General features: G+C 43.1%; 3 protein-coding genes and 1 long non-coding RNA gene across 10 annotated transcripts in view; 1 reads left to right on the top strand and 3 right to left on the bottom strand.

The window, feature by feature from the left end:
* Nucleotides 1-247: 247 nt before the first annotated feature.
* Nucleotides 248-2189, bottom strand: hoxa1a (homeobox A1a). Its single transcript, XM_064979724.1, has 2 exons — nucleotides 1568-2189; nucleotides 248-618 (listed from the first exon to the last, which is right to left on the bottom strand). Exons 1-2 carry the CDS (start codon nucleotides 2181-2183, stop codon nucleotides 248-250), a joined length of 987 nt encoding a protein of 328 aa, XP_064835796.1. The 5' UTR covers nucleotides 2184-2189.
* Nucleotides 2190-6081: 3892 nt separating this feature from the next.
* LOC135549600 (homeobox protein Hox-A2a-like) lies at nucleotides 6082-8743 on the bottom strand. Its single transcript, XM_064979716.1, has 2 exons — nucleotides 7839-8743; nucleotides 6082-7176 (listed from the first exon to the last, which is right to left on the bottom strand). The coding sequence occupies exons 1-2, from the start codon at nucleotides 8200-8202 to the stop codon at nucleotides 6413-6415; spliced, it is 1128 nt and encodes a 375-aa protein (XP_064835788.1). The 5' UTR covers nucleotides 8203-8743; the 3' UTR covers nucleotides 6082-6412.
* Nucleotides 8744-10641: 1898 nt separating this feature from the next.
* LOC135549610 (uncharacterized) lies at nucleotides 10642-12985 on the top strand. Its single transcript, XR_010456989.1, has 2 exons — nucleotides 10642-11008; nucleotides 12405-12985. It is a non-coding gene; the product is annotated as an uncharacterized LOC135549610 (long non-coding RNA).
* The window catches only part of hoxa3a (homeobox A3a), a 35300-nt gene continuing 30987 nt past the window's right edge, over nucleotides 12807-17119 (bottom strand). For all 7 annotated transcript variants that reach the window (XM_064979709.1, XM_064979712.1, XM_064979710.1 and 4 more), the window contains one exon: nucleotides 12807-14502. In XM_064979709.1, coding sequence (XP_064835781.1) covers nucleotides 13706-14502 — 797 coding nt within the window. In that variant the 3' untranslated portion in view covers nucleotides 12807-13705. The remainder of the gene's footprint in view (nucleotides 14503-17119) is intronic.

The raw sequence follows: 17119 nt of genomic DNA on the forward strand, positions 1-17119 counted from the left end.
TCTGACAGATTTGAACTCACAACTCCATGAACTTGTCAGATGTGTTACCCTGTTTAAACCACAAATTACAACACACCATAGATGAACCACGTAGCCAGGACAATAGCCCAATCTCATTGTCTCAAAATCCACCAAGTAGTGCATACATTTTTATATTTATCTTGTTCAAATTAATTTAACCTATCCGAATTAGGACTTGTATATTATATTTACTATATGTAGACCGTTGCCACGCGGCAAGGATTCTTTAGCTGGAGGAGTATGGGTCAACCCCAGAGGACACTGTTGAAGAGGCTGGAGATGGGGTGGAAGGGGCGGAGAGGGACTTCTCAGATCCGGCTGCTTTTTCAGGGCAGCTATCCCTCGGGTCTGACACTGCGGCATTGGTGGGCAGCAGGCATTCCTTCTCGCGCTTCTTTTGTTTCATCCGGCGGTTCTGGAACCAGATTTTGACCTGAGTCTCGTTCAGCTGAAGCGCTGCCGCGATCTCCACGCGCCGCGCGCGGGTCAAATACTTGTTGAAGTGGAACTCCTTCTCAAGCTCGGTGAGTTGTTTGGTGGTGAAGTTGGTCCGGACGGTGTTGGACTGCCCCCCATAGCCATACTCCCCTGATCTGCCTGTAGAGGAATGAAGGGAGAACATGAGGGCTACCTGGAGGTCAGGACTAAATAAAGGCCAAGGAAGTTGGAGAACTGACACATTTCTCCCAACCTATGATCCTTAGAAATCGTGTGCCATGCACACATGTTTGGAAAGGTACTGTCATTTTTACGCACAATGGTTTAAGTCCACCTTTTTGATCGCCAGAAGTTAACATAACTAAAAGTAGTTCAAATGTATATGTTCAAATGCACAACAATGTAAACATTGCCACAATTACTTTGTGACATGTTAATTTTCACGCATTCAACCTTTCATGCATGCTCAAATCACTTATGATGACATCAGTGGAATGCTTCGTTACTTTGTATTCAATATTTTACGAAAGGCAAACAGTTCATCACCTTTTTCACGCGTCATGCATGCGTGGGTATTAGATTCCTGCTTAGATGTCCACTTTCTCCAACACCCCAAAATGTTCCATGCATTCCACATATCACACCCAAGACAAACCAGACACCATACCAATAGCTTACCAGGCCTACAACTCTGGCTTACAACTGGTAATTATATATGGCCCAACACTTCAAAACAGGTCCTAAAGGAGAGTTTGGCCAACTTGAGAGCTGAATACCATAGAGCTGAATGCCATGTTGTTGCATCTAAGAAGCGTTCCATAATGTCACTCACCATCCGTAATTTGGATACAATCTATGTGGCGTCAGAATGGCTGCCATGACATTGTGGTGTTGTGTCAGCGTGTCATTGTGAAATCATATCTATTTGAAACTGCAATGGCCAAACCTTCATCCTCCACTCTGCACTTGGGTTACTTACTCCAAAATCTGTCTTTACTACACCTGTTCCAATAATAACAGGCGGCCAATCGATCTATTACTCACACTCTACATTTGGGTTTATGAGAGGTGCATTCATCTGTCAACTTATGCATGGTACGGCACCCACCTGTCTTGGGCGGGTTCCTCTTCACTTTCATCCAATCGAAGGTCTGTGCGTTGGAGGCGCTCTCGGAGGACAGGGGCGAGCAGCACGAGTCAAGGTGGGCCGCGTGCAGGGGTGACAGCGGGTTTGAGCACCCAGAGAAAGGAGGCAGGTTCGCCTGCTCGTGCCCGCCACCATAGGTGGCGTGAGCGTACTGGAGCTGACCCAGGGGCGCTCCCCCGTAACCTTGGCGATGCTGCGGTACCATGGACGAGGAAATGTTGCCGGAGTACATTAATGGGGCGCACTGGGGGAAACCCGTGGCCGACTCCACTTCCTGGTTCAGTGCGTAATGGTTGTAGGTGGCACAGAAGCCCTGGGGTCCATAGCCAGAGCCGCAGGCAGGATGGGCCCCATAGGCTAAACCCAGAGAGCCAGTAGGAGTCTGGTAGGACCCCGTTTGGTGAGGGATGCCATCCGGGGAAGACCTATTGGGCATGAAGCGCTCATCCGCCCCACAGTTGTTCACGGTGACTGCGCAGGACTGGAATGTAGTAATTCCGTGGTCTGAGTGGAAAGCCCTGACTGAGCAGGACCCGCCGTCGCCGCTCATCACAGAGTAATCTAAGAAGCTGCTCATTGTAGCATTGTCTCAGCGGGACTGAGACCGTCCACAAAAGGCCCGGTCTTCTGATGAATCTCTCCTTGTCTCACCCTGGGTGACCGTGCCACCTTACCGGTTCCCTGCCTTATCAGATAAGGGAGGGGGCAACACAGGGCGATATCAATGAAACGGTGGGTGGTCACGTGGACCGGGTCAGCCAGTGAGCTGCTTGGCCCTGTCCCCTTAGCTGTGACAGATTGGTGTCTGAGTGGGTATTTAAATTCCAAGCGCTCGTCGATCAAGGTGACGTGCTTCGGCACTAATGTATTGGCCGAGCAAACAATGAGCCCGGAGGCAGACACGGCAGACAGCGCTCAGGTCGCATGTAGAGCGGGGAACAGCAAATACGGCATCCACTCTATAGCCTGCCCATCTCGGATGACTGTCTGGAGAATAGTTATAGGCTATCCCAGACCCTCCAGGAAAATGACCTACTCTGTTTCTTCAGTATGCACGAGGTAAGGTGGCATTTCAAGATGAACAGGGGGATATGGAAACATAACTGAATGTATTTTGAGAGAGAGAGAGAGAGAGAGAGAGAGAGAGAGAGAGAGAGAGAGAGAGAGAGAGAGAGAGAGAGAGAGAGAGAGAGAGAGAGAGAGAGATAAGAGACTATGTGTTAATATCATCAGCTGATTGGCATGGAGACATGAGTCCCTCTCAACTGCAACTTAACATACCCGTGGGCCTATTCAACAGGATTCAACGTGCATTATGTTATTTCACTAGATTGGGGTCTGTATATATCACTTATGTATCAAGGACTTCTCCGTCGTTTGACCTCATCTCTGTGTTGATAGAGGGACAGAGGCATTGTAGGGTTTAGATTTCTTTGAGGCAGGCTAGCTGAGCCCCACGATGATATTTGAAGACCACAGAGTTGACCCATCACCAAGAATCATAGTGACACAGTTTTAATAGTGTTGCTCCAAAGGCCCGTCTACCTTGTAGGTTCCTCTCATGATCAAGTGATCAGCTGATTTAATATTGTGAGGTCTGTGTTGTAAGGCTCCTACAGCCTGAGGAGAAACTGCTGCTTGATTATCCTGTTATGAGACCGTTTGAGAAATGAATGGTGATGAAATATACTGTTGCAGAGAAAGGGTCAAATATAGGGGTACAGGTACTCCCAGTCCTGGTGCTAAGCTCTCTCAATTGAATACAAACAGATTTATTGGCATGGGAAACATGTTTACATAGCCAAAGCAAGTGGAATAGATGACAAACAGAAGTGAAACAAACCATCAGAAATGAATAGTAAACATTACACTCACCAAAGATTCAAAAGAATAGAGACATGTCAAAGGTTATATTACTGGCTATGGACAGTGTTGTAACAATGTACAAATAGTTATTCAAGTAGGGGTTTGTTCTTCAATGGTTGCTCTTTGCTTGTGGCAACAGGTCACACATATTTCTGCTGTGATGGCACACTTTGATGGCACATACACACATTTTACCTAGTATATATGGGAGTTTATCCAAATTAGATTTGTTTTCAAATTCTTTGTGGGTCTGTGTAATCTGAGGGAATTATGGTCATACATTTGACACGAGGTTAGGATGTGCAGCTCAGTTTCCACCTAATTTTGTGGGCAGTGGGCACATAGCATATCTCTCTCTCTCTCTCACTCACACACACACACACACACACACACACACACACACACACACACACACACACACACACACACACACACACACACACACACACACACACACACACACACAAAGCCCAAGTCATATAGGCTTCATCATAATCACAAAGTATGTTTTTATATAACGTCACAAAGACATGTGACATGATGTTTCAAAATCAGTTGCAAGCTGAACTGTATGATCATTGTTATCGCACACAGATAGACACATATCAGAAGGGCATATATCACACTCACACTTTAACAAGGACAGAGAGAGGACGAAGGTAGAGTGAGAAGAGGGGGAGAGGGGTTTGCGCCCCTACTGGATGATGAGAGGACTGTATGGCCTAGTGTCGGTCATACAACAGCCTCTTTTCCTTCTCAGCAGTATTTCTCCCCCGCGGTAGTAGATTAGCTCACATTGAGCTTCTAGAGCACAACCCGTATGAACGCTGATAGGGCCTATCTTACATTTAGCATAAAAACGGACTGACACTACAAGACTCTTAATTCTAAGAAATGCAAAAAAGTATCACACTCCTTCCTTACTCTTCCATTTTCTCCCTTCATCATCTCTCTCTCTCTACAAAGGTGCACACAGTGCGTGGGCGCAGCATTGAATCTCTTCCCCAGGCCATGGACGTTCCAGAATACGCTTTGTGCGAACATGGAATGGGGAGAGAAAGGCGCATTGTTTCGGAATGATTTCGTTACCAGCCTTTGGAAAGGAAAGCCCACGTTGGACCAGAGTTGTATAGCCTAGGCTTATATAGCAGCTTTCCTCTTCGCATATGTGCATAGCCTAACACACGCCCACTGCCAGTTTGTTTTTAGGAAGTTAAATATTGGCTAAACGTCACTCCAGTTAAATGTAATAAGGCTATGCACTTAACTTTGCAATGATACGTTTTATGATCGATCCATGCTATGTAGCAACCGGTGGTTAGTATGCCCGCAAGCATAAGCATGTTGAGTGATGTAGGAATGTAATCATTCTACTCAAATTTCATACAACTTCCACAGTGAAATGGTCAATACACACATTTCTCCAGGACTGTGGATAAATATATTTCTGCAAGAACATAACACATTTATAGCCGAAAGCCATTTTACCCTAATAGATTATTCTTATGAAAATCTAAATTTAACCAAATGAATTTCTTGGCATAGGCCTACACTGTTCCCCAATCATTAAATGCATTAGAGCTATTTTCAGAAAATATAAAAAGTTTAAAATGAATACTAATGTATAGGCCTGCAGCAGCCTGTTTTGAAATAGGCTACTTATAGCACGAGGGGTGACATGCTTCTGCTGCCCGCTTCCCTGCACGCTTGGAGAGCCCGCTCGCTGTATTTGAACAGCTATAAAAATGAATTATTACCAAAAGCCTACAAAGCTTCCGCGTTTTTGGCTTCGAATTGCGAATCCCATCCAAAAACATTTTATTTGTGCGTTATACATCACAATTGGTCTCTTTGATGCCATTCTTATTAATGACGGGGTTTGATTTATGAGCTCGGAAAACATGGCTCGAGCATTTGCCTCCCCATGCACCCAGCACTGGGAGCTCGCACTACAGGGAGCCATGCTATTGCTAGCCTACCATGTTTACAATTCTACTAACTTTACAACCAGAGCAAGTAAAGTATTACATTTATTCAAAATATACTGTAGTAGGTAAGCTTATGGAGTTTGTTGTATAATCGCCTCTGAGTTACATGAAATTGGACCAGAAAAGTTTTCTAAATAGTTTCTGATTCAAAATTGTAAGATTATGTTTTTATTCAAAAAAAAATTTAACTAATATAAACTTAATTCTCGAATTCCACCGCTATTTAAATCTGTGAAAATAATTTTAAATGTGCTAATTTGAAATGAACATAAACAGAATACAATCTCAATGGCTCTAAACTGGTGCCTCATCGATGTTGATTTGTGTTTGTTATTTTTTATCCCAGGAAATGTTATGCTTACAATATAATATAAACCAGGCATTTATTAGAATTACTATAGAGTTCATATTCAGAGATCAGGCTATATTGGCCTGCTTTCATCAGACTATTTTGACTTGCAAATTAAGGATAGTAAATTTGTATTCAGGATGAACTAATTAACATTTAATCGATTGGTTATTCCTCCTTTCTATTTTTTGGACAAATATATATTTGATCCAAATTACACTTTACACTTCATAAAACGGGTTGGATAATAATAACTGTACACAATCTTGCAATTTCCTCATGGTAAGTCAGATTTATTTCTAACAAAAATAGTCTTGGAATTGTAAGCTATACAAAAATAAAATTACCAGAATTCATATTATTGTGCACCTTTACACAAATTGCATCTTGAGAAATCAATTTGTTATTGTAATTACAAGCCACCACTGTATATTTGTCCAGACTCTTACCTTGAATTAATCGACTAATCAATGAATCAATAAAAATAAAATGTGCCGATCATATAGGCCTAAAACAACCACCAAAATTACATTCATAGTTAAACCAGAGTTTGAATTCTTTAAATGTTCCGGTTTGAAAGTCTTGTTCTATTTTTGATTGATTTCAATAGCTCAGATGTTGCAAGTCGATTGTAGTTAGTGACTCCGAGAAAAAGTAGAAGCTGTCCGTAGATATGTCCAGATTGTCCACGGGGCTGTCCAGGGATTCTGACAAACTGGGCGAAGCGGCATCGGAGAGGTGAAGGCAAGAATCCGAGGAGAATACTTGGAAGTCGTGTATTGAGACGTCCAGGGCCGCGGGACTACCGCCATTGTCCGGGCCAGTTGCAGAGCCTATTGTTGGCACGCAGCCTGGAACAGTGGGTGACGGGTTGAGAAAATGTTTCAGATTTTTGTCATTGCTGCTCAGTGGCGAAACTGTATAACTTTGGGCCTCGCCATTGTGCGGACCAACATTCTGGAGCTGCTGGGAAGAGCTCAGCGAGTTATGCTGAAAGGAGCAGGCCTCTCTTTCCATTAGGGCCCCGGTCACTGTATTGAGGCTCTGCTCAAACAGCGAGCCATCATCCTCCTCGTCGTTGCTCTGGATTCCTTCCCCGGCGCTCAGTCCGTTCCCTTCGCCATTGTGGTTCTCCTTGCATTGGGTCTGCCTCTTGTGCTTCATCCGGCGGTTCTGGAACCACACTTTGACCTGCCGCTCGGTGAGGTCCAGCAGGGCGGCTATCTCCACCCTTCTCGGTCGGCACAGATACTTGTTGAAGTGGAACTCCTTCTCCAGTTCCAGGAGCTGTGTGTTGGTGTATGCAGTCCTCAACCGCCGGGAGCCCCCTCCCCCTCCTCCTCCACTTTCTAGAATCTCAGGGGAGCCTGAAACATCAGCACATAAACCATAAGATTAAGAAGCATTTCAACATGAGCAACAATTACTTGATAATGCACATATTACGCCCGAATAGACACAAACCACCAGAGAGTAAGTAGCCTATTCCACACAGTGGCCACTTCAGCAAAATGGCCGCTCATTCAGAGCAGCACCCAATGCATCCCTTTACCCACAAATATTATTGCAATATGGATATTGATAAATAAATGCACACTATTACACTAAGTCCTATAGTGCACCATATGTACCTATTTTCCCCTCAAAATACAGCAGAGAGAGAAAGCGGTAGTGTAGTCCAGGCCGGTGTAGGCTAACTGATATACTAATGAATGCCCCAGCTGCCCCGCACCGCAACACTAGTCCATCACTCTTCATTACTGTCACACATCAGAACTCTGGCACTGCTCGGCGAGGAAGGACAGCGTGGAAATCAAATACATGATTTTAAATTACTTACATTTTCCCAAACTTTTAAGAGAAGTAGAGTAAAAAATATGTTGATCCCAATGCGTAATTGTGAACAGGAAATTAATGTCGAATATGCAACTTGGTAATGACTAGCCTATTACCACTCCTTCAGGTGCTTAGAACGTGCATTCTGCATAAAAATCTCGACACTTTAAATTGCCCCATAAAAACCACCCACCTTTCGGGGAGAAGCATACAGGTCCAGTCGTTATGGCTGTCGCCGTGGAAGTCGGCAGGTGATTCTTCTTGGAGGCTTTCTTCTCCCGCATCCAGGGGTATTCCGGGGGTAGGGAGGCGGTGGGCAGCGGGCAGCATCCATCCGGACTGAGTCTGGGCCGGCTGTGCCTCGGGTGGCTTCCCGGGTTGAGGCTGGGAATGGTCTGCTCAAAAGGAGGAGGAATCAGTGTCGAGCGTGAAAGCGTCGAACTCTTGATTGATGAACTTTGAAATGAATCACCGACAGGGGGGAAAGATGTCAGGCACTCAGCAAGCGACGGCTGACTATTGATAAAACCGCTCTCTCGCTCGAATTCGTAATTCATCTCCGGTCACTGCGAGCCGGGGAAAGTTTGCTGCGTGTATTTTTATTTGTCGCGGCTCAATGAGAAAGATATACTTTTTTCAAATTCACTGATTACGGCCGTATGGTGAACGAGCTGCTATTAAACTATTGAATTCATGGAGACAAGGTGGAAATTGGAACGAACTGCCTGTCACATGATTACTTCTGCCCAATGACAATTTGGGGTTTAATCAAAAGAAGCCACTGTCTGCTTGATTGATCTAAAAACTCTGGTAAAGAACGCCTCGTCTATGCGGGGAAGGCTGTTTTTATTTACACCTTTGTCTCGTCCCTTAACCCCCCCAGTCAACTCCACTAAGCTATAAATGTGTTTTTAGAATGGCCGCCTGCGCGCTGTGACATGGAAGTAGCTACACTTGCTCGTGCACTCTTCTTTTCTGGTGTTGAGTATGTCAATAGAGAACGCCCCGCGCCACGCAAATCACGCCAATAGCTAGCTACATGCTATGCCTGCGGTCATGAGCAAATTTAGCCATTCATGTAGAGTTCCGTCAGGGAAAACACACCGCAAAAACTAATACTGAGGGCTCCTGACAGAAACAAGACCCAACAATCCAATGTGTTCCAAAGCGGTAGAGCTGGACGTTCTGTTCAATACAAAGCGGTAGAGCTAACCATATAGACTGTGTTCATAGACGTTCTGTTCAATACAAAGCGGTAGAGCTAACCATATAGACTGTGTTCATAGACGTTCTGTTCAATACAAAGCGGTAGAGCAAACCATATAGACTGTGTTCATAGACGTTCTGTTCAATACAAAGCGGTAGAGCAAACCATATAGACTGTGTTCATAGACGTTCTGTTCAATACAAAGCGGTAGAGCTAACCATATAGACTGTGTTCATAGACGTTCTGTTCAATACAAAGCGGTAGAGCTAACCATATAGACTGTGTTCATAGACGTTCTGTTCAATACAAAGTGGTAGAGCTAACCATATAGACTGTGTTCATAGACGTTCTGTTCAATACAAAGCGGTAGAGCTAACCATATAGACTGTGTTCATAGACGTTCTGTTCAATACAAAGCGGTAGAGCTAACCATATAGACTGTGTTCATAGACGTTCTGTTCAATACAAAGCGGTAGAGCTAACCATATAGACTGTGTTCATAGACGTTCTGTTCAATACAAAGCGGTAGAGCTAACCATATAGACTGTGTTCATAGACGTTCTGTTCAATACAAAGCGGTAGAGCTAACCATATAGACTGTGTTCATAGACGTTCTGTTCAATACAAAGCGGTAGAGCTAACCATATAGACTGTGTTCATAGACGTTCTGTTCAATACAAAGCGGTAGAGCTAACCATATAGACTGTGTTCATAGACGTTCTGTTCAATACAAAGCGGTAGAGCTAACCATATAGACTGTGTTCATAGACGTTCTGTTCAATACAAAGCGGTAGAGCTAACCATATAGACTGTGTTCATAGACGTTCTGTTCAATACAAAGCGGTAGAGCTAACCATATAGACTGTGTTCATAGACGTTCTGTTCAATACAAGCATCTATGGGCTATAGGCAAGGCTCATACATTGATACACACAACTGGGAACTTAGAGTCATACTTATTGTGGCTAATGCTCACTACGATGACATGTTACTGTCACCCACTTGTGTGCAATACATTCATTACACATGAAGAACTGAAATATTGTGCATAACACCCAAATACCCAAATAGCCTATACGCACGCGCGCGCACACACCCAAATACCCAAATAGCCTATACGCACACGCGCGCGGGCGCACACACACGCTATACAAGTGGTGTATGTATTAGCAATCGGATTTTATACAATGATACGAACCTAATGCAAAATATATATTTCAAATGTCAAATTCAGCAAATTGTGCATCTGCATACCAATCATGTTCTGCTTCACTTTAGTCCACAATGCTTTGGGAACCGTTACTCGTTCTCTACCTCTATAAAAGACAGCATTTACACCACTCTGCATATTACTCCAGGGTTCACTAAAGTAAGGTTGACCGATATTATAAAAAATAATCTGGTCTGGTCTTTATGCTGCTTCTCTTGCGGGTTTTCGCCGGATATGGGAGGTTTAGAAGGCGTCTGAGGCCAGGTGTGGTGGGTGGTGGGTGGTGAGGGGTGGGGGTGGGGGGTGGGGGGTGGGTGGTGGGTGTTGGGTGGACAAGTGCAAGAATGGAGAAAAGGATCCTCTTTAAATTGGATCCTTTTTTCTCACACATTTTTAATACCCCTTTGTTTTATTGCACAGTATAAACCAAACCTGCCATGGGAATATGTCATTTTAACGAATACATTGCAGGGAGATTCTGTAGAAGGACATGTGTATTGACTGAGCAGCTCCCACAGTGTTTGGTCATTTGCACGTCCAGTACAATCTGTGAAAGACACATTTGGGATGTTTTTTGTCATACAGCCAGCAAGTAGCTATGTGTTTTCTTTAGAAAGAAACTGGAATAGTGAGTTGGAGAGAGGAGAAAAATAAGTGGTAGGCCTCGCTCAGTTTATTGCTTATATACCAAACAAAGAATCCTGGAAGCCTGCGCGCGATCAATCTTACTTGCTAAAAGGTCTGACAGCTCCGTGCCCTCAGAACACATTTAAGGCTTCTAACTCTCCCCTGGATCAAATGCAGCCAGGAAGCGGGGAGAAACACTGGCCACTCAGATTAGAACACGTTTCTGTTTGCAATCACAGCTTTTCTGTCGCTTAAAGGGTGTTTTAAGACATTAAAAATACAAGGAAAATGTAGCAGATGGGCGATAATGCGCGTAACGGTGAGTAGGCTAAACCAACATCCCCATTGCATTTTTCTTTCTGGAATTTATTTGTGCTTGTTTACAAAAGTCCATATTTTCGTTGGAGCAAACATTTGGGTTTGTTGGAGGTGAGAAGAGTACGCAAAGGACGGGGCTGCTGAGGAGGAGAAGGATGGCTTTTGGGAATTACGCATAGGCTTTGTCTGCAAGGCAAGGAGTGGGTGGCGGCTTTCTGTGAACCCTACTCCGACCTACACACATTTTTTACAGGGTTATTCTGAGGGAATGATTTAGGACCCCTTTCCCACGGATGGAAATACAATGAACAACAATTCATTTTTTTCAAAACAAAAAGTTATTTATGGTGCGTTAAAATCTCCTACATATGAGTCAAATCAATGCTGTGTGTGTGTGTGTGTGTGTGTGTGTGTGTGTGTGTGTGTGTGTGTGTGTGTGTGTGTGTGTGTGTGTGTGTGTGTGTGTGTGTGTGTGTGTGTGTGTGTGTGTGTGTGTGTGTGTGTGTGTGTGTTTGGGATCCAGAGCTGCTCAGTCTATGCTGACAGACCAATTGTTCTAGGTTCCCCTGCTAACCATATGTCAGGAGCTCTTGCCCTATAATATCAGTCATTTTGTCATCGTTCTAAAGGAAATAAATTCGAGTACAGCTTTTGTAAAACTTTTCAATAATCCTGAAATGCATTTGAGGGGAAACTATCAATTTACTAGTAAAGTACGTGTCTTCGATTTTTGTTAGGGAAATAGTGCACCGTGCATGGTACTGAATGTTGCATCGTGTTCTGCATTATTGGTCTGTATTGACCTGCTTTATATAATTAATCAATATGCTCATTGAATTATGTTTGAAAATCTAAACTTGAATGTAGTCAAATGAATTCAATAGAAAATACGTGTTATTCTATATGTACGACAGCTTTCTTTTTCAGACATGTGTGAATTCAATTTGGGCGTGCCACAACAAAGGAACCTGAAGTACACACTCCCTAAAGCTAGTCTTCAGAGAGACATACACAAGCTATAATTCTCATACTTATTTTACGTGATTGCACAATATTAACAGCTGAGATTATGTTGAATACTTTTTGCTTCTTCTAAACCTGTATAATTATTATTGTGAGCAGCGAATCCCGCGGCCCACATAGGCCTATTTAGCTGCATCAGATAGCATATAAATCAAATATTCATATGTCCTGTACTACACCCCCTTCATTAAGTCTCATCTACATCATTTACATTTGTAAATAACTATAATTATGAGTTTAACAGGCCATTTTATGCATCCTATAGCGCCATAATACATTTGAAACAGTTCCACTTAAAATGTGGTGATTGAATATAGGCCAATCAGCAAACTTTCCCACTAACGGTTCTCATTTAACCTATTTTATCCTAACAGATACTGCAGAAGATCCTCGTGAAACTTTAGTTATTATGGATGCGCCCATGCGGAGGAAGAGCGGAACAAGGCCACCACAAGAGCTTCTGAGTTGCCCACGCGCTAGAGGAGACAAAACAAGAGGCCTACAATGTTTTCGTGATTTATTATAACTACAAATTAAATATGATGTTATAGTTTATTAATGGTATTACAGATTATGAGATAATGGGGATACTGTTGTTTTTATGAAATAGCCTACCCTCTAAAGTCCTACCAGTTTTTTTCTACCTCACAAATTAGGCTATTTATGGGATATTTTAATGTGTTTATTATTACTATTATTATTATTCCTTCCTTATTGTAGTTTGTGCCATTGTGTTCTACGTTCAAATCCCCTTGAAATGAAGGTTGAAAGATACATTTATATTGAAAATCATTTCTTTATTTATCCGAACTGCAGCAGGATGGAATGTATAACATTGAAACAGAAACTTGGTAATATCTTAAATATTTTTTTTTTGCAATAAAAAAAAAATTCTGTCCTTCCTTCCAACCTTATTGCATGATTGCGTGATTTACATTCGTAGAGAAATCAAATACGTCCTCGAAGAAAAATAACACCAACATATTATGTGCTGCTGAGAGTTGTCTGTCTGTGGTCTGTCCGTCGTCTGTCTGCCGTCAGGTAAGGGGTAGAACTAGAGGTCTGTTTCCAATAACCTTCTCCCCACATACAAAGAGCACAGGGTGGTTAAATAATACTAAAAAACTCCATATTACGTCAGAACAAAAATAAATAACATGTTGAAAGTCCAACAGAACACAATTTGGGTAGGTCATAGGCTGGAGCTTCCAGACCTTCATTTGTGTGTGTGTGTTTGTCTCAAAAAACCCTGCACATGATTCCTATAAAGATCCTTCCACAAGTGCAACAAAATGCAAAACAATAACACAAAAACATATATTCAACTGTGGATAAATAACAAAAATTCACATCAAAAAGAATACCATAATATTTGTTCATATACCCTGTTTGATTTTTGTTTTTAGAAACAATTTACAGATTAAATAGGTCTATGCATTTGTGCCCCCGCGCTTGTCATATCAGATAATATGTCTGCGTGGAACAATGACACCATAGCAAATAGACATCATATTTTAAGCAAAGTGATGACTTTCCTATCCTACTTCACACATTCAACTATTTAAAAAACAAAACGTAAAACAAAGAAAAGGTGGAAGAAGCTACTGAAGAAGAGAAGGAACAAAGCGATGGTAGTATAGGACAATGGGGCGGAGTGATCCGGGGTGCATCCCGGCTACAGATGCGTAAGTTTGGGCGCTTCCTGAATTCTTCCCTGAGAGTAGTGCGGCGTAAGGTCTGTGTACGTCGGGTTCGGATCACACAGTCCGTGATGGTGACTATTGCCCATAGTGATTGCTCCATTGTAGTCCATGTGTGTGGACGGCGGCTGCGAGAGATGGGTCAGGCCGAAAATGGAGGACCCGTTGTTGGGCATCGAATCGATGTAGCCTCCGCTAACATACACAGGGCTGCCCTGCTGCAACTGCGCCCCATAGCCCCCATTGCCTTGGAGAGGATGCGCGTCATACTCGGGCGTGGGCGAGCCGCCAGTCCCGGAATACCTCTTCTGAGAGGGCGGGCAGTTGTTTAGGGAGCTGTTCAAGGGAGGAGGATATGACGTGGACATACCGTATGCATTATGAGGGGGCTTATTGTAAGACGTTGGCGACTGGGACTCATAGGGGACACTGTTAACCAGAGAATGCATAGAGGTTAGGTATCCTCCACCCCCACTACTGGGAGATGGACCGAGGGGGCTCCGAGGGGACTGTCCCCCGGGAGAGGGCATCATGCCGCACCCTTTCTGATCCTTTTTGTACTTCATCCTGCGGTTCTGGAACCAGATCTTAATCTGCCGCTCCGTGAGGTTGAGCAGGTTAGCCATCTCGACCCTGCGGGGTCTGCAGAGGTAACGGTTGAAGTGGAACTCCTTCTCCAGTTCCACCAGTTGTGCGCTGGTATAAGCCGTACGGGCTCTTTTCGAGGCGGCTGACCCGCCCGGAGGGCTCTTGTCTCCTTGGCAACTCTCAACTGCGCGGAAGAGGAAAAGGAAGACAGTCAATCAGTAACCAACCCCAGCAGCAAGCACAAGAACAAGACCCACAGAGTGACAAGATACACATAGCTGATAACACACGTCTCACCACATGGACCGACTCAAATACACATATCATTAAGAGTTCTACAAATGCAGATAAAACAGAGATGTCCCAGTAGACTATGGATGTTACTAGTTTAATTATATCAGACATATCATTAACTATGACATATATATATAGCTATGCTTTAATTAAAGTGGTTATAATTGTGTGTGTGAGAGAGAGAAAACGAAAGATTAGATAGGGTTGTTGGACCACATCCATACACACCCGTGCTGTGCATTATAATACCTCCTATATCTCACTGGAGCTTTATTCAAACATCTGTATTCCTCAAGGCGCATGAGCTAAACCTCGCCATGCCTTCTCCATTGAGTCTCACCATGCTGAATGGCTGGGGCTCGGCCGCTGCACAGCAAGGTCTCGTTACCGTTTGTGGCATGTTGCTGTGTTGCCAACCTTTATTTAACCAGGCAAGTCAGTTATGAACAAATTATTTTTTTCAATGACGGCCTAGGAACAGTGGGTTAACTGCCTGTTCGGGGGCAGAACGACAGATTTGTACCTTGTCAGCTCGGGGGTTTGAACTTGCAACCTTCCGGTTACTTGTCCAACACTCTAAACACTAGGCCACCCTGCCGCCCCGAATGCAGCATGCCACCATGTTCCTACTGGGCACTGACATCAGTTGCAAGTTAAGTTTAGATTTACATTTGGTTGAGTTGTCAACTAACTTGAATTCGACATGAAATCAACCAAAAAAGTTGGGTGAAAAAAATACCAAACTATCTTATGTAGATAACTTTTTGAAAATCTAAAGAGTTTTCCACATTGATTCAATGAGAATCACATTTAAATTGTTGGTTGAAACGATCTGGAAACAACATTGATTCAACCAGTTTTTTCCCAGTTAGATTATTTATTTTTTAGACTTGAGGAGAGAAATATTTTCATCATCTCAGTTTCAGAAACGAGGCTACTATACTGCTGCTTCCTAGACCCCTGGAAGAGAAGCGGCTTCTTTTGTATTGTTCCTTTATTTAACTAGGCAAGTCAGTTAAGAACAAGTTCTTATTTTCCATGACGGCCTAGGGGATGCCTTGTTCAGGGGCAGAACGACAGATTAGAAATTTATCAGCTCCGGGATTCGATTTTTCAAACTTTCGGTCCAACGCTCTAACCACTGGGCTACCTGCCGCCCCATACTGCTTTAGCTTGAGCAGTATGGGAATCCTAATAAAACACACCTTTAAAAGGTAGGAAACATTCTATAATCATTATATATAATTATCCAAATAAAACATTTAGTAATTATACTGTTTCAAACAAGAGCTACTGCTGTAATTGGAATTATTGGCATATGGTTGAGGGTTCTGTGAATTATTGGCATATGGTTGAGGGTTCTGTGAATTATTGGCATATGGTTGAGGGTTCTGTGAATTATTGACATATGGTTGAGGGTTCTGTGAATTATTGGCATATGGTTGAGGGTTCTGTGAATTATTGGCATATGGTTGAGGGTTCTGTGAATTATTGACATATGGTTGAGGGTTCTGTGAATTATTGGCATATGGTTGAGGGTTCTGTGAATTATTGACATATGGTTGAGGGTTCTGTGAATTATTGGCATATGGTTGAGGGTTCTGTGAATTATTGGCATATGGTTGAGGGTTCTGTGAATTATTGACATATGGTTGAGGGTTCTGTGAATTATTGGCATATGGTTGAGGGTTCTGTGAATTATTGGCATATGGTTGAGGGTTCTGTGAATTATATTCATACCTGTGCGTAAAAAGCAAGCTTTAGAAAACTTTTCTATTCAATCAGATTTAGCTGATTTCTGCACAGCGTCTGTTTTGACGTGTCAGAGCTGGAACTACATTAGCGCTCCTGACATTATACCTAAAACAGACATTGCCATTCGCTGCACTGGAGTTCTCATGAACAGAAATTCCATGCAGCCTTGTTTACACGTTCCACCACAGGAATGTGAGACGTAATCTACACCTCCATTATGATGATAGAAATACTCATTATTTTGTTTAATGATTTGTCTATTTGAGCGTCATTATTTCTATACAGCCTACACTTTCTGTGTCTGAACTTCTAACTCGAGTGGGGCGGGTGTGGCTTCGTGACGATGATCGCAAGAGCAGCTGCTCACCGATTTGACTACTCCAATGCAGTTCCACCTCTGACACCGCCAAAACATCCATCCGCTATGCGGGTGTCTTCTAAAACCGGCCTCGGGTTTGAAAAGGTCCCTTCGACATTAATTTGGCAGACTTTCTGACAAACTCCTGATAAATGTGATTCACTAGATCTTCTAGATGCCTGAATGCCCCACTTATTTAACTTCTCACCAAATATATTCCCAAAAGGTGGCCATAAATAGGCCTACTATAGCCTATGGAGACAATATGATTTGGTAAGGCCATGGGAATTTAAGCGCCTTTGAACTTTGGGTTACATGTTGGTAAACAACTTCCTCCCCATCCCCTGGCTCTTCCTGTAATCAAAACAATGGAACAAATTGGAACAGCTGTTTT

The sequence above is a fragment of the Oncorhynchus masou genome, chromosome 12 (assembly GCF_036934945.1).
Source record: "Oncorhynchus masou masou isolate Uvic2021 chromosome 12, UVic_Omas_1.1, whole genome shotgun sequence".
In the NCBI taxonomy this organism is placed as follows: Eukaryota; Metazoa; Chordata; class Actinopteri; order Salmoniformes; family Salmonidae; genus Oncorhynchus; species Oncorhynchus masou.